The sequence below is a fragment of the Oenanthe melanoleuca genome, chromosome 4 (assembly GCF_029582105.1).
Source record: "Oenanthe melanoleuca isolate GR-GAL-2019-014 chromosome 4, OMel1.0, whole genome shotgun sequence".
In the NCBI taxonomy this organism is placed as follows: domain Eukaryota; kingdom Metazoa; phylum Chordata; class Aves; order Passeriformes; family Muscicapidae; genus Oenanthe; species Oenanthe melanoleuca.
In genome coordinates, this window is record NC_079337.1 from 66,945,280 (window position 1) to 66,968,181 (window position 22,902).

Consider the following 22,902-nt stretch of genomic DNA (forward strand, 5'->3'; position numbering starts at 1 on the left):
AAACTGGATGACTTTGGGAGCATCTGTGGTATCCATAAGGAGGAGGGAGATGTGGTGCAACACCAGCCCCTGGAGCTGGGGCTGAGCATCACCAGCAGCAGCAGAGTCTGGACAGGGGCACCAACCACAGCCCTGCAGGGTACCTGTGGGACAGCTAAAGAAATGCATGGTTTGGTAAAAGCCCCTGAAAATCTTAATAAAATCCCTTGATAGTTACCTACTCCAGATAGACCTATCTGTGTATGGTGATTTAGTTATTTAACCAAGTCTCTGCTGTGATTCTTGGGTGTCCTGTGCAGGGCCAGGAGCTGGACTCACTCAGTGATCTTTTTGGGTCCCCCCAGCTCTGGATATTCTACAGTTCCAGAAGGAGAAGCAGTCACTTTGCAGTTTATTTGTTCTTCCCTTATCTTTGCTCATTCAATTGGAAGCACTGAGGGTTGTTTTGTTATTTTAGGACAGGGATCACCAGGTTGCTCTTAGGATGCCTCCCTGATCCCAGCAACCATTCCTATTCAGGTGGAATTGGAAGAGGTACAGTGGAGTTCTCTGGTTTTTGTGAGGATGACTTGTTTCTTCACTTAAATTGGATAGAGCAAAGTGCAAGGGATTTGGGTCTCCTGCTCTTTATTTGCTTTACACACACCTCAGGGGATTGTTTTTCTAGCAGCCACCTATAACTCAACCTGTTTTGTGCATTAGGATGTGATTTTTAGGAGCAGAAACCAGCATTCCAGAGGAAGCAGATCTCCTCACCCCTTCTCCTCAGTTATTTGGGTCACTGGGGGCTGTGCCTGCCCCAGGGATCCCAGAGGAGCTCCAGCCTTTTCAGAGGCAGCAGCTCCCTCACAGCACTGTCCCAGAGGACTGTGGCAGATTGCAAACACTCTCAGCACAATCATACCAGCCCAATTAGCATAATGATGCTGCCTAATTTATGCACAAATTGCCCTAATTTATGTGTGTCGATACATATGATTAAAGCACAGGTGGAACAGGGTTTGGTCTCACCCAGCCAATGAAGCAGAAAGCTGCATCCATCCCAAAATGTGTGAAAGGTCCAAAATTCCTTCTTTCTATTACTGAAATATGGAGGTTTGTGTTGTTTTGCTCTGGCAGCATGAATGGGGTGCAGGGCAGAGCTAAACTCGTGGCAGGAGGTAAGAGAATAAAGGATTCCTGGGCTGAGATTTGCATGGATTAAAGGCAGCTTTCATTTGCCTTGATACACTTGGGTTTCAGGTGGATTAACAGGCAGCAGGATTTGGGGCTGTCTAGCCAACTAATACCTGCCTTCCTTTATTTTAATTATTTTAATAATGGATGGAGGACTCTGGAACTGTGGGCCACCTTTGCCAGCCCCTGATCTTGAGCATTTGTGTGTGTAATGTTTTATGCCATTAATATTCCAGATTAACAGAACTGCTGTTGTCATCTGAATTCCCAGAGCATTTTCTCAGCAGGGTTCTTCCAAAAAAACCCTCTCAGACTGTAACCTTGTACTCCTCATTTTAATAAAAGAAATAGGTGATTTTTTCCCATAGAATCACAAACTGGTTTGGGTTGGAAGTGACCTTAAAGATCATCTTGCTCCAACTTAATCTGACGTGGTCTCCATCACCTGTGAAATTCTGTGATTTTCCTGCATTTAGCACCATCCAAAGCTGTGTTTGGAATCTGTCAGCCTTGTGAATGAAGGAATAAATTGACCATGAAAATATTGACAGCACATTTGCTTATGCCAACTTCCTGACTGGGTCCCATAAAATGTATTTTTTTGTTGAAATGCAGGGAGCTGACCATCACTCCCATCCTAAATCCAAAACACTGTACCAGCTACTGGGAAGAAAATTAACTCTCTGCCAAAAATTAACTCTCTCCCAGCCAAAGCCAGGATAAGCTGGTCACAGCACCATGCCTGTCTGAGTTTGAGGAGTTTTTGGACAGCACTCTCAGGTACAGGGTGGGTGTTGGGATGTTCTGCACAGGGCTAGGAGTTGACTCAGTGATTCTGATGGGTCCCTTCCAGCTCAGGAATGATTCTAACCATCCTGGAAGAGACCTGACACTGAGTCCAGAGGTCTCTTTCATAACTGGAATCTCTGTCTGAAGCAGCTTTGTGGAGCAGCATTGTCAGAAATGCCTGGATCAGGTCAGTGTTAGATTCCCCAATGCTGCCAGGCTTAGAAAACTGAATTTTTGTGGTAGAGAAGGGAAATCTGGTGTGCCTTCCTTACACTGGTGTGGTGTTTCACCCAAATAAATACAAATGGTATCCAAATGATAATTGTGAGTGATTATGGTATTCCTGAGGTCAGTGGCTTGCAGGGATGGCTTTCCACACTCAGCTGATGGCACCAGATCCTCCGGATGCAGCTTTTTGGGAGGATTATCTGGCAAGAGGATTACACTGCTGACACTGGGGCACAGTGGGGTGGGGAAGAGGCAGAGGAGAGGAAAGGATTGTGTAGGAGCTGAATTTGGGACACTCAGCTGCGTGCCACACTTGCACACTTGCTTCCTCTCTGCTCAGAAACTGATTTCTGGGGCCAGTGAGTAATTTCTAAGAAGAGCTGTGGATGTAAGACACTCCTGTGTGTACAGCAGGAGCTGTTTCTGCTCTGACATACTCTGTACCTGTCACAAGGAGTGAGGGCTGTGAGTCACTGCAAGTCACACATCCCCAGTTCCCCTCTGCTCCCCTTTGCAGCCATCTGAAGGCACAGCTGGCTCCACACCCCACTCACACACGTGCCATTGGCATTTAGAAGCTCTCCTGTGTCCATTCTGCCTTTGCAGTTCCTGGTTTTTGTTATCTCCCAGTGTTCACTGTGTGAGCCTCACTCCAGGCTTTGGAAAAACTCAGCTTCATTGCTGATTCCCTTTGAACTCTCAGATGGTGGTAGCAGCAGGGGAGATGGAGAAGAGGAGGCTTTGGGGAGACCTTCCAGCACCTAGAGAGGCTAAAACAGAGCTGGAGAGGGACTTGAGACAAGAGCATGGAGTGATGGGACAAAGGGGAGTGAGCTTAAATTGTAGGAGAGAGATTTAGATGGGATATTAGGGAGAAATTCTTGGCTGTGAGGGTGATGAGGCCCTGGCACAGGTTACCCAGAGAGATTGTGGACTCCCATCCCTGGAAATGTCCAAGGTCAGGTTGGACAGGTTTGGAGCAATCTGGGGTACCCAGCCCACAGCAGAGACTCTGGACTTGATCATCTCCAGAGGTCCCTTCCAACCCAAACCATTCCAGAACTCTGTGATTCTCCTGCACTTAGCACCATCCAAAGCTGTGTTTGGAATCTCCCTTGTGAATGAAGGAATAAATTGACCATGAAAATATTGACAGCACATTTGCTTATGCCAACTTCCTGACTGGGTCCCATAAAATGAATTGCTTGTTGAAATGCATGGAGCTGACCAAAGGATGGCAGGGGCTGACCCCTGCTGCACAGGAGAAGAGGACAGGCTGGAGGCTGGGCTGAATTCTTGTAGCCCTCAGACCCCTCTGCCCCAGCACTGCAGCATTCCTGGGAGGAGTTGGATCATAAAGAAGAAAATGCAAAGATGTGGCACATCTGGGGTCACTCATTTAGAGCCAGAGACAAGAGGAAGCAGACACCTCTGCTGTTCTCCAGTTCCCTTAAAAAAGGAGTATCAGGAAAATAACCCAGCTCTCCTTCTTGGCAGATCCAATGTCTTTTAATCTGCTCTGTCTCACAGCTTCTCTTACAATGGAGCTTGCTGGTGGTCTGCTCAGGGTAAGCAGCAATCCTGGCAGGCTGCAGAGCAGATGTGATCTCCAGGTCTCGTTGCTCTGAAGCTCCTGGTTCTATCACACTCCACTAAATCAGATTTTTTTCTTCTGTGTGGAGGTAGAAAATCAGCCCATCTGATTGCAGTGCTGAGACTTGTCTAATTGAACAAGTGCTCGAGTCAACACTTGAGCAGGATGAAAAACAATGAGGAGATCACCCAGGGATTATGTCTGAGCTCCACAGCTCCTGGCAGATGGCTGGGTCACATCCTGCCCAAGGCTGGGCAGGAGACATGTTGATGGAGAAAAAAAATTATTAATTTGGTTTAAATGTATTCAACTCGAAATGTAGAAGTGCCTCAGGTCTCTAATCCTGCACTTCACAGCAGCAGCCCCAGAAGATGGGATTAGTTGGGGGCTGGCTCTGCAGATTCCTGCAAGCAGCCCTGCTGCTGCCTCAGAGCTGATGTGGGTAAAAAAATATTTTGGGAAGGGGAACTGAGATGCAGGGAGTGGAGATAACTTGGCTGGTCATGTAAAACTGGGGAACAGCCAGGAGCAGTGGGGACATGGCAAGTGAACCTTGAGCCTCTGTGGTGTGGCTGTGCTGATGGAGCCAGGAATCCAAACCTGAGCAGGGAGTGGTTTGTGCAAGAGTGTGAGAACATCACAAACATCCCTGCAGGTCTCCAGCCTGTGCCTTGTAGGATCACACTTGATCCTACAGCCAGAGTCTGTACCCAGAGAGGTTTGGGGAAGTTGCTGGTGGCTGTCCCACGGGTATGTGGCCACCAGAAATCCTGGTGACCTCCATGTGGCTTTCTGTCCCCTTCCCTTGGGCTGGGACTAAATGAACACACAGAAATGCTTTTCCTAATGCTCAAACTGCTTCTGTCTGGGGAAATACACCCTCAGAAGAGCCCAAAGTGTTAGTGGTGCCCTCACTGCAATAGAAATTATCTATTTCCTCTAGCTCTGGACCCTTCTAAACTTTATTTACAGCAGTGCATGTATCAGGCCAAGCTGGGAATATCAGAGTCCCTTCATCTGTAACTCCTGCTGCTGCCCTGTAATTCCCTCCTGCCACCTCTTCCCAAAAGCACTTTTAACCCTGGAAACTGCCAATTTGGCTTTCTGTATTTAAAAGTTATTTTTATTTTTTCAAATGTGTTTGTAGCTTGAGCAATAATGAAAAATGCACTTTGCATCTGGTCAAATGAAGTAGAATTGCCTTGCTGGCAGCAGTAAAAATGCTGTTTCCCTAAAATGTTGCTGTATTTTAACTCTTTGGTTCTAAAAGCTTCTTTTTGTGTTTTTTTTGTTTGTTTGTTTCCAGGGGGCAGCACTGGAAGAACCTTTATGGGCTCCTGATGACGTGCAGGTGGATGATTGACCGATGATAATTAAGGTAGGAAGAGGTGCTGTTAATTTTGGCATCTTCTCATTTGTCCTGTCCTTGAAATAAAATCATCCTGGCCAGTGGCCCAACAGTCATGGCTCTATTTTGGGGTTCAATACACAACAGTGGCACTGTGGCCAAGCAGTAACTTGTGCTAAAGTGTCCCTTTAAACACAGAGGGAAGGGAAATCTTATTTAAGAACTACCTGGGAATGTAACTAAGTGGAAAAAATCTGACTTCCTCCCCCAAAGGATAATAAGGTCTCTGTTGGTAGGGAGTTGGAAGGGACATGACTCTTATTTGAGAGCACTCAGCACAGGGATTTTTTTGTTCTGCTGAAACCCAGTGGTTGGGTTGGAATTCAGGTTCTAACTTGCCATCTCAAAAAAAAAAAAAAAAAGGAAGAAAACTCAAACTAAAAATATATTTTATTCTTTTATTTTCATCATCTGGAGCTTCTATGGAAAGCTGATCTATCTCCAAATGTGGCAAGAGAGTGCTCAGTTCTTGATTGATGAAACAGAGGAAAATCCCTAATTTAAAAGCAGTAAAGTGTTGTACAAACTTGGAGGAGAAAATACAAATGTGAGCAGAGTTAAATGGATTTATAAGTAGTTTTTGTGCTGCTTTAATACCTGGATTCTTGCCTTGCTGGGTTGTTTTTGCCATGGTGGTTGTGCTTGGAGGCTTCATCAGGAGGGTGAAATGGTCACTGCTGGTCTCTGCCTCCTCTTCCTTCCAAAGAGGGTCTTCACCCCTTTAGGAGTCACCACAGAGACTCCCAAATATCTACTATGAGGCTTTGCTTCCTCTCACAGTTTGGGTTTTCACTTCTGGTTAACAGGTTCAGTTAATGGCTGCTTGGTTTTTGGTGTCAGCAGCAGAAAGTTGTTGGAAGGAGAGGGGGAAATTCAAGCTGCAACAAGAGCAAATTCTTTGAACAGGGGTTTACCATTCTCCAGTGTATTCCTACTTTTTGTTTGGCTTGTGATAAGATGCACTGCTGTGGAATTTGCTTGGAGCAGGGATTTGCATGAATTATTGTTTTTTGCAACGTGCACATCTGTGCAAACCCTCTCCCCGCGCTCCGTACCCGAGCACCCCTTCAGAGAGGGATTTGTGTGCAGTGGTCAGCAAAAGCCAAGTGCTTGGGGGAAGGAAGGCTGCAGTGATAAAAACAAAGTGCTGAAATAAGGGGAAAACTCCTTCAGGGCTGTGCAGCAGCGTGGGGATTTGTGTGTTTATTCTGCACGCTGACTTCTCATCCCCGAGCGGTTTTGTAAAAGCAACATCCTCCTGTAAGGGAAAACTCAGAGCAGTGCTTGGCCTCTTGCAGGGCTCACTTTTGTGTTTAGGAAGTGTAATGGCATCAGTCACAGCTGCTGATTGATACAGTGTGGCCCAAAATTCTGTACAGGGTGGGAGTAAGCAGTTGCTGGGGATGGTTTCTTGATTCTGCACTTGGAGCTTTTCATTTGAAGGGTTTCCCCCTTCTCCTTGAGAGATCTTTCTGTAAATCACTAATTAAGCAAATGAGCTGCAGTGACATCAGTCTGTCTCCAAAAAGAGCTGGTGTTTTGGAGAAACCTTCAAGCTGCAGACTGAAATTATCCAATATTGAAAATTATGGTGTCTCATAGCAATGAAAGAGTGAGGAAGGAATTACTGGAATTTTGGGTGACTTCAGGTTTCACATACAAAATCAAGTTTTTTGTTTATTTCTAAATTCTACACTGATGCTAAATCTGTTGTCCTGACTAAATTTGACTAAATCTGATGGCATTAAAAAAATTTGCTTATAATTCTCTTACTTCCTTTTTGTAGACAGTAGAAAAGGTTAAGGCAAATATATTGGGATGTTAATCTACTATACTTTGTATAATGTATTTATTATCTGAAAAATTGGCTTTGATGGAGAAAACTGGGAGAATTTCTGCCCCCAGAGCATCAGAGGCAGGTGTGAGTGAGAGGACAGGTGGAGCATCAGTGGTCCCACCACTTGTGAGGTCCTGGGTTGGGAAGAGCAGCAGTGTGTGTTGAAAGCAATCAGAGCAAGGTGCTCAGTGTGCTGGAGATGTGGCATTGTGTGGGGCTTTATTTGAGTGTGCAAAACACTGCCAGAGCTGCTCAGAAGCCGTTGGGGTGTGGAGGGGACAGTCCCATGCCACCACTGCCACCGAGCGCCGCCTTTTTGAGAGGGGGAACGCTAAAACCACAGATCCTGTTTCAACAAAGCCCATGCCAAGCCATCCACAAGCTCTGCACCATCCATACCCTCCTCCAGCTGTGTTGCCAGCAGATTTTGGGAGGTGGGAGCCGTGCTGACGGGCCCTGTGGATTTGCAGAAGAGCTCGACACGTGTGGTTTCCTCCCCCGGTTCCAGCAGCGCCCGTCACCGAGCTCTTGTTGTCGGTGCTACCCACAATAACTGAAATGTCTTTCCTGCAAGATAAGTCAGTAATTGTGGTTGGCTCCTTCCTCTGGTGTTCGTTCAAGCAGTAACTTGAAACTTCATTTATTCCTGGGGTGCTGCTGGTGCTCCCCTCCAGGGGTTCCCTCCAGCACTGGCTGTCCACAGTCCCACAGCCTCTCCTCAAAAAGTGCCACAGCTGCATCTTCTCCCCAAGCACGTGCAGGTGTGACCAGACTTCATGAGATGAGACAGGAGAGGGTGGCTCAGGAGTCATCCCAGCCCTGCACTGCTTCATCCTGGTGGATTCTGCTTTGGTTGGCCAAGGTATAAAGTGGTTTTTCCCCCACTCAGATTTGCAGTTTCAGTCAAAGCCACCACCAGCTACAGTGCTTCAGAACCTTTTAAAGATTGCTCTCACATTTTGGGACTTGCTGATGTGCAGGCTGGTCCTTGGAGTATGTTTTGGAAACACAGAGTTTGCCCAGAGACCAGAAATCACAAGTGAGTGGTGCTCCTAAATCTCCCCACCTCTTTCCTGTGCAGCTTCAAATTCCTAATATTTCTAAATTTGATGCTGCCAAGGTGAGCTGACCTGGCCTGCTGCATCCTAAAAAATACCCTGAGATTTGCAGGGACTGCTGCACAGAGTGCAAACCATCATTCCCAGCAGCACTGGGAATGGTTGGAGCTGAGCATGGAATGGGGACAGGAAAGAGAAAACTCCTTGCAGAAACCACACCAGGCAGCATGTCAGGACCTGCAGCCCCTACCTGGAGCTGCTGGGTATAAATAAACACATCCACCCTCCACCTTATTTCTGACAATTGTCTCCCTGAGGAGTAATTTATTTTTTTTTCCCAGTAGCTTGTTCTGCAAGCAGGTTTCCTCTTGCAGGTGATTAGGAAAACCTCATTTTTATGTTAATTAGGCATAACCATCAGTGCACAGACATCAACTGCTCTCACATCTTTCTGAGACGTGCGATTTTTATTGAAATTCAGTCCTGAAAAACCGATACCAGCAGCTGATGTACCTGTTGCCTAAACAGATGGCAAACTGCACCAAAAGGGTGGTTGCCTCAAAAACACGTTGCCAGGGTGCAGTAACCACAGGTTCAGCTTTCAGGAGGGTTGCAGCTGCAGCCAGTTTAGGTTTGCAGTGGTGTTTGTTTGCTAAGTTTAAGGGCTTCCTCAGCAGCTTGTCTGCACTGAGATCAAGCCATGCTAAATGAGTTAATTGCAGCTAAGCACAGCTACTGCTGACACTGGTGAGCCTGCACCTATAGGAGCAGATCTGCTTCATGTTGATGTCTCCAGACACATCCCTGCCTTGATGATATTTGGTCCAGTGGGAGGGTTGAGTTGATCCACATTTTTAATGAAACAGATCTTTTTTTTTGGGCAGATTGGCTGCCCCATCCCTGGAAGTGCTGAAGGTTGGATGGGCTTTGGAACAACCTGGTTTAGTGGAAAGTGTCTCTGCCCATGACAGCAGCATGTCTTTAAGGTCCCTTCCCTTTATGGTCCTTTCCAGAAGATGGAATTCAATCAGTTGTGCTTTGGGTTTGTTGGTAAAACACAAGTGCACTGCTCTGGTGACATTTTTTCACAATACCAAGGAGAGGGCACTGGAGATGGATGGACCAGAGGAAAACATCTGGTCCCATCTGATACAAACCAAAATCCACAAAATACTGGAATTGCACCCAGCAGTGGTACAATTGGAATTGCATTGGCTTGCCCCAAAGACCATGTGCTATCAAGCACATCCAGGTTGCAGGAACACATTTGCCCAGCCAGACACAGGTCAGCAGTGGGATTAGCCAGGTCAGTGCTTGCTAACACCATTAACTTCTCCTATCTCCTTGTCCAGAACTCAGTTCTCGTGATGTTATTTAAGGATTTTGTAATCCAAATCCTTGAGGTTTCTTGCTGAAAGCTAAAACAAATATATCCATCTTATCAGGCCTTTCCAAGAGCAAAGCCTGGAAATCCCCTGCCAGGCTGGCACCGTCACCGGTGTTTTCCTCCCTCTGCACCAGCGACTTTTCCTTTAATATTGCTCTACAAATCTTCTCTGGATTATGCAATGATTAAGAAGAAAGAGTGGAAAATTACACAGGAGTTTGGCAAGGGACACATGGACCCCTTGGAGCCCCAGCTGGTTGTTGGATGGATTTGTGATGCATTAAACACGTGGATGATCTCTCGTGGTGCTTGGTCAGGGACCTGTTCCCTTTTCACACAGAGTCCTTCTGAGGGCAGGCAGATACTTGGCTTGGGGATTTTTGTGTGTGGATGTCCACAGGGAGATAAGGCAGGCTGGAAAAATGAATTGTTCTGTGTATTTCCAAGGGCTGTGCTGGGTACATTTTATGGGAAGTGATACCTGGCAGCAGGTAAACGGCTGCAGGTGGGGAGAAGCCAGACAAGCTTTTGATGCGTAAATCCTCCAGTTCTGACACAAAATGTGATATTTGTCTTAACAAACTCTACCAATTGCTCTGAGCTTTGTTGAAATATACCAACACTTGGAGTGAGAGAGGGCACAGTTGGTACCTGTGGAGCCAAGGGATGAGCTCGCTGGGGAAGGAGGTAAATTATTGCTTGGGGAATCTGGAAGGGTGATCTGGAGGAGGAGAACAGCTTTAGAGAGAAACTAGATTTTGGCTGACCATTGATGAGGGAATTTAATTGCCAAACTTGATTTTTAATGCATTTTGTAGGTACCCATCCATATGCAAGACATTTTCCCTTCCTCTCCTGATCTGTCTTTCCCAGGTGCTTCTGCCCAGTGTGTAAATTGTAGTGCAGAAAGTGGGTGATGTGCCAGGTAAAATGTACAATATTCAGGGAAGGAAATGCTGTAATCCAGTTTTGCTGCTGCAGAGAGCATTTGTGGGATGGGGGCTGTGTCTGAGCTGCTTGGCTGGTCCTGCTTCCATTTGATGTGGTTTGTGTGCCTTGGTGAGCAATTCTCTCTTTGCAGAGCTGGAGGGAGGGGAGAAGCTCTTTAAAGTGAAACACTTCAAATATAGATGGGGTTTATACTGCAATAAAGTTGTGTTTTACCTCTTCATGCTCTTTTTCTTCCATGGAAGGTGCCCAGCTTGGCTGCACCTCACTCAGCAGATTGTTGGCGACCTTGGGCTGAGCTTTGAGGAAGCACAAGGTCAAGCTGCTCTTGCTGTAGAGGAAGTTTGTAACTTCAAAATTCAACTAGACCTGGTCCTTAATTAAAAAAAAACAAAACAAAAAAACCAACAAAAAAACCTAAAAAGCAAGCAAACAAAAATATTAGTATTCAAGTCTTGTACAAGGTGGGGAGAAGTCACAGAATCACAGAACCATAAAATGTTCTGGGTTGCAAGAGACCTTAAACACCATCAAATCCAACCCCTGCCATGTGCAGGGACACCTAGATCAACAAGGTCATGGGAACAAGACCATGATTTTGCAAAAATCTTTGTATTTGAGACAAAAACAGTTTTGAGGATGAAATGTTGCTGTTTCTCCCCCAACATGAAGCTGGGCTTCTGAGGAACAGGTGGGGCTGAGCAGGGAGGTCTCTGCAGCTGCATCCCACTTGGGTTTAGTTATTTAAGGTTCCTCCTTGCAGAGAAAACTTGTGGGGAGGTGAGAGCTCTGCAGGAGGGGGAAATGGTGCAAGGGCTTAAGCAGCAGAAAGGTGGTGGAGTAATGTGGAAGCTGAGTTGGGTTTTTCAGGAGAGAAGCTGGTCAGGATTCACGTTGTGTTGGTGTTTTAATCCATGTAGGAAGACTCAGGTGTGGGGATGTGATGGGAGTTCAGCAGGCACGTGCTGGGATGTTGGGGATGTTCAGTGTTTCCCTGCCTTCATCCCAAAGATGAGCTCAAAATTACAGGTGGTGACCAAGCACAGTGTGAAAGGTCTGGAGGAAAATCTGAGCAAAAATGATATTATTTGGAAGGGCTGAGCTCTGCCCTTCAACACCCACCTTGTGCTGCTGCTCCAGCTCCTCCCAGAGGCTCAGCTTGGCTGTCCTGGAGCTCAGACACACCCTGGGCAGGATGGAGATTTGTTTGCTCAAATGATAGATCACAGGAAATGAATTTTCTGCTCCTCAGCTGCCACTTTGGTCCACCAGGTGCCATGAGAAGCATTGAAACACCCCTAAATATTTCACCAGGGATGCTCACAGGTGTCCACAAGCATGAAAACAAACTAGGAAGCCCAGTATGGCACTGGTTTTGAGCTGGTTGATAATGGAAAGTCCAGCTACTTCCCAGCTGCTGTTCTGCTTTGGAGATGAATCTATTAAAAGTCCTTTTTCCAAGCAGCCAGAGGCTTGATCAGAATCTATTTAATATCTATTTCTCTATTTTATGTGCTTGGAATCCTGAAATGAACCATTTGGGAAGATGTTTTAGTGAGATGTTGGCTGGCAACCCAGCTCTGCATTAACTGCTTTAAAACATCCACTCCCCACTTCAATTTTATTTGCCCTTAAATTAAAAAAAAAAAAAAAAAAGATAATATCTGCTAGACACCAGCTTGTTCATCCCTCAGGCAGGTGTTCAGGAGTTTTCATTGTTTTTAAAGTGGCTGTTTCTGGGCTTTTGGAAGGGCTGTCAGTTTGCTGAAGTCCATGATTAATTTGTAAGAGGTGCTTAATTGGAAATGCTGGTTAAATGATGGGATGCAGACGACCAGCAGGATGCTGAGCCTCACATTTGGTCCCCACTCTGTGCTCTGGGCATCCCTGCTTTGTAATCTCATGGGGGCAGCCCTGGGGCTTGAGCCTGAGCAGGGGAGGAAATCCTTCCTCACTGCTTCATGTCTTGCTTGTAATGAAATGACTTTATTTCCTTATGCAGCAATTATCATTTTAATAAATTTCCCCTGTCACAAAAGGAAAGAAATGTCATGAACTGATTTGCTTCTTCTCTTTACAGTGAGGCAGATTTTTCCTTTTCAAAGGAAAATACCTCTTAAAACATTTGCTCTTCCTTTCAGCTTGAATGATTTCATCCACACTCTGATTTTTATTAACAAAGGCTCACAGCAAGATGACTTTCAGCCCTTTCAGCTGTTGATTTATCCCAGTCTTTATTCTTAGGAGCAAAAATATGGAAAAATTCTCTGTTACACAATTTTTAACATACATTTTCAGAGTTTCGTACCACAGGGCATTGTGGGTTGTTTTTTTTTCCCAGTGATGCTTTAACATCTGAATTTGGTACAGTTTGCTGCTTTTGAAGCATTTGGTGACTTTTGCTTTGTGCTTGATCCAGTTTTGATGTGAATTGTCCCAACTTCTGTTTCGGGGGAGGAGCAAAATTATTTTTTTTCTCACCAGCCTACATGGCATTTAATCCATCTGGAGCACATAGCTGCTGTAATACAGAAACCACACTTTCTTTTTTTTCTTTTTCCCCTTTATTTTTTTTTTTTTTTTTTTTTTTTCACAAATTCTTCTCTGTGTGACTTCATTAGTTAAAGCTGGTTCAGTCTCCTGCCCCAGGACTGCCGTGCTGGAAGCTGAAATCTGTTTATGTTTAAAAATGCTGCTTCTATTTTGGTAGGAAAATGCATCATTGAGAAGTCTTTCTTCCCACTAGCTGCACACTCAGCCTGGAGTAAGGTTTCCAGGGGCACGTCCTAATTAAATAATCCATGAAAAAACCACCTCTGAGAGTGGGATCAAGCTGTGTGCTTCCCAAAAGGAATAAGTCAAAATCTTGTGTAGCAGAGGTTGGGCACAGTCGAGGTTGGTGACTGATGAGATGGTGTCAGGAGAAAGTTGTTGGCTGAGCAAAGCCTGATGTGTTACAAGATAGGAATTTTTATATGGGATGCTGTACCTCATCAGCATAAAATAGCTATAGGGATATGGGATGTAGCAGCCCTGGAAGTTTTGGGGATGGTGGTGGATGAAAGGCTGGACATGCCCAGGATGTTCCCTGGGCTGATCCCATATTGTGGGCAGAAGGGAAGGGGGGATTCAGTGCCTGAAGAGGCTTCAAGAGAGCTGGAGAGGGACTTTGGGCAAAGGGTGGAGTGACAGGACACAGGGAAAGGCTTCCCACTGCCAGAGAGCAGGGTTAGATGGAATACTGGGAAGAAATCCTTCCCTGTGAGGGTGCTGAGCCCTGGCACAGCATGCCCAGAGAAGCTGTGGCTGCCCCTGGATCCCTGGAAATATCCAAGGCCAGGCTGGATGGGGCTTGGAACAGCCTGGGATAGTGGAAGGTGTCCCTGCCCATGGCAGGGGTTGGTCTTTAACATCCCTTCCAGCCCAAACCACTCCATGATTCTGGTTCCAGGATGATATTTTCATTCAGTTCAGCTAGGCTGGGCTGCAGTGAGGGACATGAACAGGGGCAGGGTGGTTAATTAACCCACAGGACACACTCAGGGGGTGTCTGGACACAGCCATCCACCTGGGATGCACACAGGAGCAGGAAGGGTTGTGCTCTTGAACCAGACTTCAGAAGTTGGCAGTGTGATGAAGAATGAAGGAATTCCTCCCCTAAGAATGGATGCAGTTGCCCAGAGGAAGTGTGCAGGGACTGGAGAAACTCCCCTCCATCACTTTTCCATCACTGCCACTGCCTTCCTCACATGGACCAAGCTGAATCAAGTGGGAAGGACACAGCCCTGGGGAAGGGCTTGGGTGTCCCTTTCTGAAAGCCACCAGCTGCTGATCCTGCTGCTCCCATCTCACATCACCCCCCCCATCCTGACCAGTATCCTAGAGAGATTTACAGAGCCTCTGAAGTGATTGAAGTGCTCACAAGTATTTGAATATCCCAGTATTTATCTGCAATTAAGGTCTTGGAAAAACACTGTGAAACAGGAGCTGTCATGCAAGTCCTGCTTCCCTTTGTGTCAAACTGGCAAATGTGCCTTTGATCCTCTCTCATCCCCATGGACTGGAGCCATCTCCTTTCTTCTTTGCATGAAGGACCCACAGCAGCATCTGGGACTGTGCAGGGGCCCCAAACAAGCAGCAGCCAGGCTCATGTCTCCAATTTTCAGGCTCACCAGCTCCTTTTGTGAGATGGTACCAGCTTTGGTACTTCAAAGAAAGGTGTCAGAAATGCAAAAATGAGCAATTAAGGATTAATCTGCTTGTGGGGATGGGTATCTGCCTCCCCCTCCTGATTGCAGTGTAAATTAGTGGTTGACTTGAGCCCTGTAGTGGAGCTATTTATACCTGGAAGGTTTGAATTATAGCTGGATAGATTATATCATCCCTTTGTTTAATCCTTTTTCCTTTCTTCTGTCGGGCTTTTGACCTCAGTGATTTTCAAAGCAGTCAGATTCACTTCCTATGGTTTTCTTGTGATGGTATTTGTATCCAGGAAAGGGGAGGAGAATTTAGATGGCTTTTTCTGTACTTTTTTATTTTCTCTTGCTCTCCCTTACTCATTTCCTCATTCAACAGCCCAGTCCTTTTTTTTTTTTTCCTTTTTAACCTTTTCAGGCATTTTCATTCCACAACTGTCATTACCCTTCTAAGGCTTTTTATTTTCTAGGATTTCACAACAGCAGAGGTAAGGGTGAATATTCCACTTTATAGGCTTGAACTCTTCCCAGAAAAGCTTTGGAGTGAAGATCTGCCATGCACCTGCCTGCTGGTCAGACCTACAGCTCTCCTTCATTTCCCTCCCACCCAAGGACCCAGCAGTGGGAGGGAGGGTGTTGTTGCTCTTGGATTTACTGGCTGTGATTTTGCAAATAAATGCTTTATAATCACTTCCTTGCTGCTCCTTGCAGCCAAGAAAGGGAGAGCTGCAGCCAGGGAAGGGCAGGCTGCCTCCCTGAGCTCCAGCTCTCCCTGTGGATATGCACTTCCTATTAACAACACTGCTTTCTTCTAGACCTCTAAAAAGTGACAGAGAGTTTAGAATCTATATTTATATTTACAGCTCTGTAGAAGTTGTGTTTTAAACAAAAACACCCCAAAGTTGGCCCCAGGTCAGAGGCTGCAGTGGTTCCTGGCTCTTTGCTCTGTTGCTGCACTTTGGATTTTCCCATGTTTCCCATCCAGGAGAAGCTGTCAGAAAAATAAAGGGCACAGGAGATGTGAATATTTTTAAATATCAGAACATGCTGTACAAGGGTGGGAATTACTCTTTGCTGCTGAAGCAAGCACAGAGCTCCTCTGCAGTGAGCTTCCCTCACATCTTCCTCCTTGGGTTTTCCTGCCTGGGGCAGCCTTCCCACCTAAAAAATTCCCATTGGCCTTCAAATCCTTGTGTGGCAAGGATTTACACACATGGTTGAATGTTTTGGAACAAGAGAGAATGAAGATCTCCAGCAAAACTCCTGACAGGAGTGGAAACCTTTAAATAGTGATGCTGGGCTGGGCACCAGTGGGATGGGAACAGCCTTGTAATTCCCCATCCCTGGGAATGTTCAAGGCCAGGTTGGATGGGGCTTGGAGTAGCCTAACAGTGAAAGGTGACCCTGCCCCAGAGAGAAAACTTTGAAGTAGCAGCAGGCTCTTGGATCCACTGGGGCATTATTTGCTGTAGTGATGATCAAGCCCAAAATATCCATGTTTTATAATAAATTAGAATAGCTTTCACTACCAGACATGAGTATAAAATCCTTTGGGGGGAAATAGGATGGTTGTTGGGGTAGAGTTTTCCCATCTGTGCTTTTTTAAGGACATTTCCAGTCAAAGCCATTGCATTTTTGACACCCTCAGTCTGTGCTTAACCTCCAGCCTGGTGGATATTTGGGGCTTTGTTTGTCTCTTGCAGCCCTTCCAGTTTTTGTGAACAAGTTTTATTTCTCTGGAGCAGCATTTGAGCCCTTAGTCCTTTTTTCTCCAAGCTGCTGCCCCCAGTTTGGGCACATCTCAGCCTTTCTCTGTGGTATTTCTGGGAAGTGGAAGCTGTTTCCTGGTGCAGAAAACCCAATTGTTGGATAAATTCAGATCCCACATCTGGAATGATGTTGGGAATATTCATGAGGCAACACCAGTATCATAACCTTCATTTTCAGACACTCAGGGAGTGTTGGAACAATTAAGGTCAATCAGATGGGATGAATCCCTCTCCTTTCTCCCCTTATCCCACCCTTTCTGACTCTTTTCTCTGCCTTCTTTCCCTCCTCCCTGAAAAAGGAAAAGGGGAAAGAAAAGCAAAATAACTTGAATGGATGGAGGGGAGGTGTAATTATGAGCAGTGGGACCAATTTAGAAAGGAAGATTTCAGGGAGACTCAGACTTCCTTTGACATGTTGAGGGGTTTTGGTAGAGGATAAAAGGAAAATAAACTAATTTATTTCAAAATTGTAATTCATTTTTGGTATTAATCTGTTTCATTAGTGTAGTTCACAAATGTACACAGGCAGGGGAGAGAGGGGGGGCAGCAAATTGAAATGAAGATGTTTTCAAAAGGAAAGTCTTGCTAGGAAAGGCTTCCTGCAGGGAGAAATCACATCCCTGGAGAGCAGCTTTGGATTTTTGTAAGTGAGAGTGGATAGAGCAATTTGGGGAATTTCTTGCAGGGAGCAGTTTTTCTCGTGGTGGGTAGGACCAGATGAGCTAATTGATCCCTTCCCTGGCCAGTGCATGTGGTTTTCATTTCCTCCTGCTGAGGGCTGGGGAGGTGGTGGATCCATCCCTGCTTTCAGGGTTCCTGTTGTCCTGGGCTGTGATTCTGCTACTCTAAAATATATTCCATTTTTAAAGATTTTTTTTTTTTTTTTAAATCCCCTGCTGTGGCTCTTTCTAGGCTTAGGAGGGTGTAACCATCTTTGCAGGGATTGCTCTTCACTTTCCCTGGAGCTGCAGCTGAGGCAACTCCCAAAACTGCCTGATGTCCATGGGTGTCAGCTCTGTGAGCTGAAAATGGTTCCACTGGAGATCTGAACAGCTTTTTCTTGGCTTTCACCCACAAAAATCCTGTTTTCTATTTGCTCCATGGGACAGAGCTCTGAGAATGGGGAAGAAATTGAGGCAGAATGTATCATCCCAGTATCACAGAATGGGCCTTAAAGCTCAGCTCCTTCATCCCCTGCCATGGCAGGGACACCCCCACTGGCCCAGGTTGTTCCAAGCCCCATCCAGCCTGGCCTTGGACACTTCCAGGGATCCAGGGACAGCCACAGCTTCAGCTGGCTGGGAACTTTTTATTTCCCCTCTATTTCCCCCTTGGTGGTCGTGCAGGTTGGTAATGAGAAAACCTTGTGAAGCAGGTTGGGATTTGAGCCAGTTAAATGATAATTTAAACATTAAATTAAGTGGCTGCTGGCTCTTGGTGTGACATGGCTGAACTGTGGCTTGATGGTCATGAGTGCTTTGCCACCAGCCTTGTTTATCTGCCAAGGTGAGTGCTGTGCCTGGTGATGGGAAGAAAAGCAAGGATCTGTGACTTGGTACAGATTTCCAAGGAGGAATGGGCAGATCTGAGAATCATTTCTTACCTTGGAAGGATGGTTGTGATGGAGGAAACAGCTGTAGGAGGTGAGAGGAGGGAAAAGGTGAGCAAATGGAGTGTGTGTAGCATTTAGGAAGGAGATGGATTGGTTTGGTTTAGTGCTGAATGTGAATTTGTGTGACAGAGACACCTGGAGCAGGGGAGATGAGGATTATGGAGCATTGGATAAAGGAGCACCTTGTGTGGTGCAGTTGGCTGAGTAAATAAAACCCCATGGTTATGTTTGTTCTGGAGCCATGGGGTGCCTGGTTTTGAGGCCATGGGGGCTGCAGTGCCCATTTTGTTTGGTTCTGAACTTCAGGGCTCATCTCTTATTTCATGTGCAGGAACTGAACCTCAGCTCACTTTTCTCTCCCAAGGAAAAGCCTATGGAGATGTCTGGATCTGTGCTCAGAGCACATTCAGACCTTACACAAGTGCAAGGTCAGCTGTCTGAAGGTCTGGTTTACCCTCAGAAGAAGAGATGGCTTTTCAAAGGAAAAGTCCATCCTCCTTGGCAGTGACTTTATCCCCCTGACAACTCTTAATTCCTTCTGAATTCTCCCCATGGTCAGGGACAGCAGAAGTTGGATGCTGCATAATCTCCAATCCCCTGCTGCTTCTGCATCCCTCCTCTCAGCAGTGATTTGTAAATATTATTTCCCTCCAGTATTTTAAAGGACATTTTCATCTCCCCTGGCAGAAGAAGGAGAATATTTCTGGCACTGCTGTTGTATCAATTTTGCTCCTTGTTTAAGATTAATATTAAAAATAATAACAGCACCAAAGCAAACACAATTTTGGTGTTTTCCTCTTAATTTACCCATTCACTTAAAGTCCTGGAACTGCAGCTTTGCTACCACTTGAGCCCCAAAATGCAAATTTCACTGAAGATCACATGGAAATCAACTCATCCATTTTCTGTGTGATGAGCAAAAGTGCATAAAGAGAAAACCATACTGGAATTTAAACCTTGGCAGAAAATAGGGAAGAACTGTGGGCTGCTGTCATGTTGATGGTTTGGGCAAGGCAGTTTTGATTTTGGTGTGTTGTTTCTGTTTAGTTAATTCTTAGCAGCACAGTGGCAATTTTAGAAAAGTTATTTCAGTCAGCAGCAAAACTGCAACACAATAAATATAGATTAGTTCCCCTGATAACAGTTTTGATCAAGATTTCCTTTTATCCTGCAGTTTTTAAATAATTGGCCTGCTTGCTCTTGGCTTTTATTGTACTGGGGATATTATAAACTCAGATTGTTTTGTAAACCTCTAATTTTAGACACATCTTGGTGCTTATTGTTCCCTTCATCCCTTTTTTTTTAATACCATGGCCCAACCTCTGCAGAGAGGCGGAAATCATCTGCATCCTGAGACTTTCATGTCTAGACTGGATGAAGGGCACGAAAACACAACCAGAGCAATCCCCCCAACAAGACTTTTATATAAAAACACTTCTCCAAACCCCACAGCTAATTCCCTTCACCCTAACACCGGGCAAAAATAAATGGATAAAAAATCCTAAAAGCAGCTTTATGGAGTGAGTGTGTGAAATGAGGAGCAGCTTTCCAAACCAGCAGCTGTGTATAAAAGGCAGCACAGGCATCAGGGATACAATTGAGTTGCTAAGGCAGAGTTTTCCAATGGTGCATGGTCTCATTATTCCGCTCCAGCATCAGCCAACAATGGGGGGAAGATAAAAGCCTGGCAGCCTTTTGCTTAGAGGGGTCAATCCATCCCAGCTCTTTGTAGGGCTGTGTCATTTTAGGCTTTTCACAGGGTGAAATCTGCGCTTCCGTAAATAGGTCAGGAGGGGACTGGCTGTCGGGAGAGCAAGGCCAGCTCACACCTTGCTTAGAGGCAATTATGTTTTCTCAATGGAAATAAGATGGTTTTGTCCTTTTTCACCCAGTTTGTAAAGGGAAAAAAAAAAAAAAAATTAAAAAATGGGTCAGTTGGGCAATGGCTCGCGCCGGCGGCGTTTTGGTGTTCTGCATTTGGGATGGAGAGCTCAAGGATTAATGTTTCTGCAGCAGCAGCAAGGAGTGGTGGAGTTTTTTTTCCCCTCAACAGGAGCTTTGGAAATGATATATAACAGGTGTTTCACCTTTCTGAACCTTATTCTGATACACTGGACTTGTCTGGCAGAGATTATAAAGCAGTCCTGGGGCTGTTTATCAGCTCCAGCGCTTCTGGGTGACCTTGCATCTCATCTTGGGATGCAGCTTAATCCCTGTAACATCCCAAAAGAAGCATCTCAGGGGGTTTATTGCTTCTGTGTGTTGCAATTCTGTGACAAACTGCTGGTGTTGGGCATGGTCAAGGGTTTTGCCACAATGGCAGAAGACTTGGGAGAAATGGGGTGAAGTTCTTTTTTCCTCCTCTCCTCACTGACAAGCTATTAATTAATTAATTACTCATGGAGGAAATAGGAGGACTCTGGAAGGCAGTCAGGTGCCAAGATAAATACAGCCCAGCCCTGCCTTTAACCAACTTTCACAAGGAGTCCTCCTGGGAAAGAGCTGGGATAACACAGCCCAAGGTGAATAGGAGTCTTTGAATGTCCATGGGCAGGTGATGCAGATCCCTGAGAGGCTCCCAGAACTGCTAAGAGCACTTAGGATCAGAGCACTGCAAAGGATCCATAAAGAAAAATAATAAAAATCCACTTCTCACTGCCTTAACATGGATTTTGCTCTCAAACCACACCAGAGATAGATGGACGTGTGGGGAGGCTGAGGAGTTGTATGGAAACCATTAGTTGTTCTTCCACCCAAACCACAGATGTCCTGCTAGTCATGGAATAGCCAAATGTTGGAAATGCTTCTCATTTTGCTGGGCAAAAGGAAGGATAAAGGCCAGTTCTGTTAGCCCATTCTGTGGGAATGCCAGGGCTTGGTTCAGCAGGGAACTAAGACCTCGTTGTGTTTGCTTCACTTCCCAGTAGAGCTTCTTCCATCTAGTGCAACCAAAGACTTCCAGGGTAAGACTTGAAATCAAATTTTCCTCTCCCAGTAAAACCTGGGGTTATTTGAGGGTGACACTCATGAGAAGCAGAAGCAGGAGCTCCCCTTCCATGCAGTCACCCAATATTTTCATCAACCCAAACAGATTTTCTCTCTCCTTCCTCTGCTGCTCAGCATCAGGGGTGCTGCCACTCAGGTTCCTGGCCAGAGGCTGCAGCACAAAGGAACAGCCCCTCACTTTGCTCATCCCCCCTCTCCTCACTGTCACCTCTCCAGTTCCTGCCCTTTGCCATCAGCCTCTCACCCAGGAGCTGCTGTGATCCTTTCCTCTATAAAAAGGGTGGGAAGAGCCCCAGGGCTGGGCTGGCAGAGGGGTGGTGGGTGCTCAGTGAGACACAAAAAGCTGATGCCATCATTCTGTGGTGCTGATACAACATCTGCCTCCCTGACACACCAAAGCTTCTGTGCAGTGAGGAAGGATGGAGCTGATGGCAAAGATCTGGGACACCTCACTGTCCTTGGCTGCCCAGCTTCAGGCTGGCTCCCTGCTCATGGCACCTTCTGGGTGTGATTTGGGAATACTTTGCTCCAGGGACCTGCTTGGTGTGAACAAGAGGCACCAGATTTCCCTCCTCCCACCTCAGGTTACTGCATGGCTTGTGCAATTCCATGTTCCTGAGTGCTCCTGTGCTTTGTGACTCATGGTTTTTACCTGCCAGGCTGTTAAACCCCCAATTTTGGTGTTCCACATCACAGCTTGTGGGACACCAGGAAAAGCCTGGAGTGGTGCTGGGCAGCAGGGACAGGCTTAGATAGATATTGGGAAGATGAGGAAGGTGCAGGGAGAGAACAAAAATGCTGAGGTGATGCTGGTGGTGGGACACTGGTGCCCCTCTGCTGGGGGGTCAGACCAGAAGCACAGACCATGTTCTCCACAGTTGACCACGAATCAAAGCCAGCTGTCAGCACAGAAATATTTAACTCTGGTGTTCAGGTGAGGGTGGGGATGGCTGTCAGCAGGGACCAAAGGCTGCTCCAGCACTGGGGGCTGCTGGAGAGCTGGGACGGTGGGAAAGTGGAGCTCATGGAGATTTGTGGAGCCCCTGAAGCCAAACTGGAGGGATCCTGTCATCACTTCCAGTGAGTGCCCTGCAAGAGCAGAGTGGTGCACACACCCATGGGGTAAACCAGCATCCTTTCCCAGTTCATACTGGGCTGCCCAGCTGGTCCCAAACCCCAAATCCAAGTAAGGTGCAGCCCTGAAGCAGTGAGGCAGGAGGGGAAGGTGCCAGCTGCAGGCTGTGTTTCTGGTAGCTCCTCTCTGACTTAACAGGAAAAGACTGACCACAGAAAATGTGCAATATTGTTTTCCTCCACATTTTCCTGAAATCTCTTGAGCTGCTTTGCGTGTGGAGGGAGGAGGGGTCGTGTGGAGCATGGGGAGGAAGAAATAATGGTGGCTCTGTGCAGTGGAACTCCCCTAACAGACAGTTGGGGTTGTTGTTTTCCCCCTCCAAACACATAGATCTGATCTGAAAATCCCAGGCTTAAAAGCACAGATGTTTAGTCTGACACACAAACGTGGCATGGTGCCAGCAAGTGGAACAGCTGGAAAGTTCCTGGTGAGTTCTGAGGAGCTGATCTGGGGTGAGAGGAGTTAAAGCTGCTCAGCAACAGCTGCATCCTTCAACCAAATCACCTGAAACTTCCCTCCAGGTCTTTTGCTGGGTGCCAAAGCAGCTTTCAGAGATGTGTTACAGCTCCTCCTGTCACTCAAAGTGTCCCCTCTGAGAACCAGTGGTGGGGACAAAAGCCAGCCCATGGCAGTGCCACCAGGCTGGATACTGTGAGGTGGTTTTGGGGATCTTATCTCTGTCCCCAGGTAGGTCAGGGGAAGATGGTGTTGGTTTGATTCTCTCTGCATTAATGTCACAGGCAGAGATGTGTTGGGGTG

General features: G+C 46.3%; 1 protein-coding gene across 4 annotated transcripts in view; it reads left to right on the plus strand.

Moving 5' to 3' along the window:
* PTPRA (protein tyrosine phosphatase receptor type A) overlaps window positions 1-22,902 on the plus strand; it is a 113,773-nt gene that overhangs the window by 50,418 nt on the left and 40,453 nt on the right. For 3 of the 4 annotated variants that reach the window (XM_056489235.1, XM_056489237.1, XM_056489236.1), the window contains one exon: window positions 5,094-5,165. In XM_056489235.1, coding sequence (XP_056345210.1) covers window positions 5,154-5,165 — 12 coding nt within the window. In that variant the 5' untranslated portion in view covers window positions 5,094-5,153. Of the gene's footprint in view, window positions 1-5,087; window positions 5,166-22,902 lie in introns of those variants that run through there. The other variant, XM_056489238.1, reaches the window with a different exon arrangement.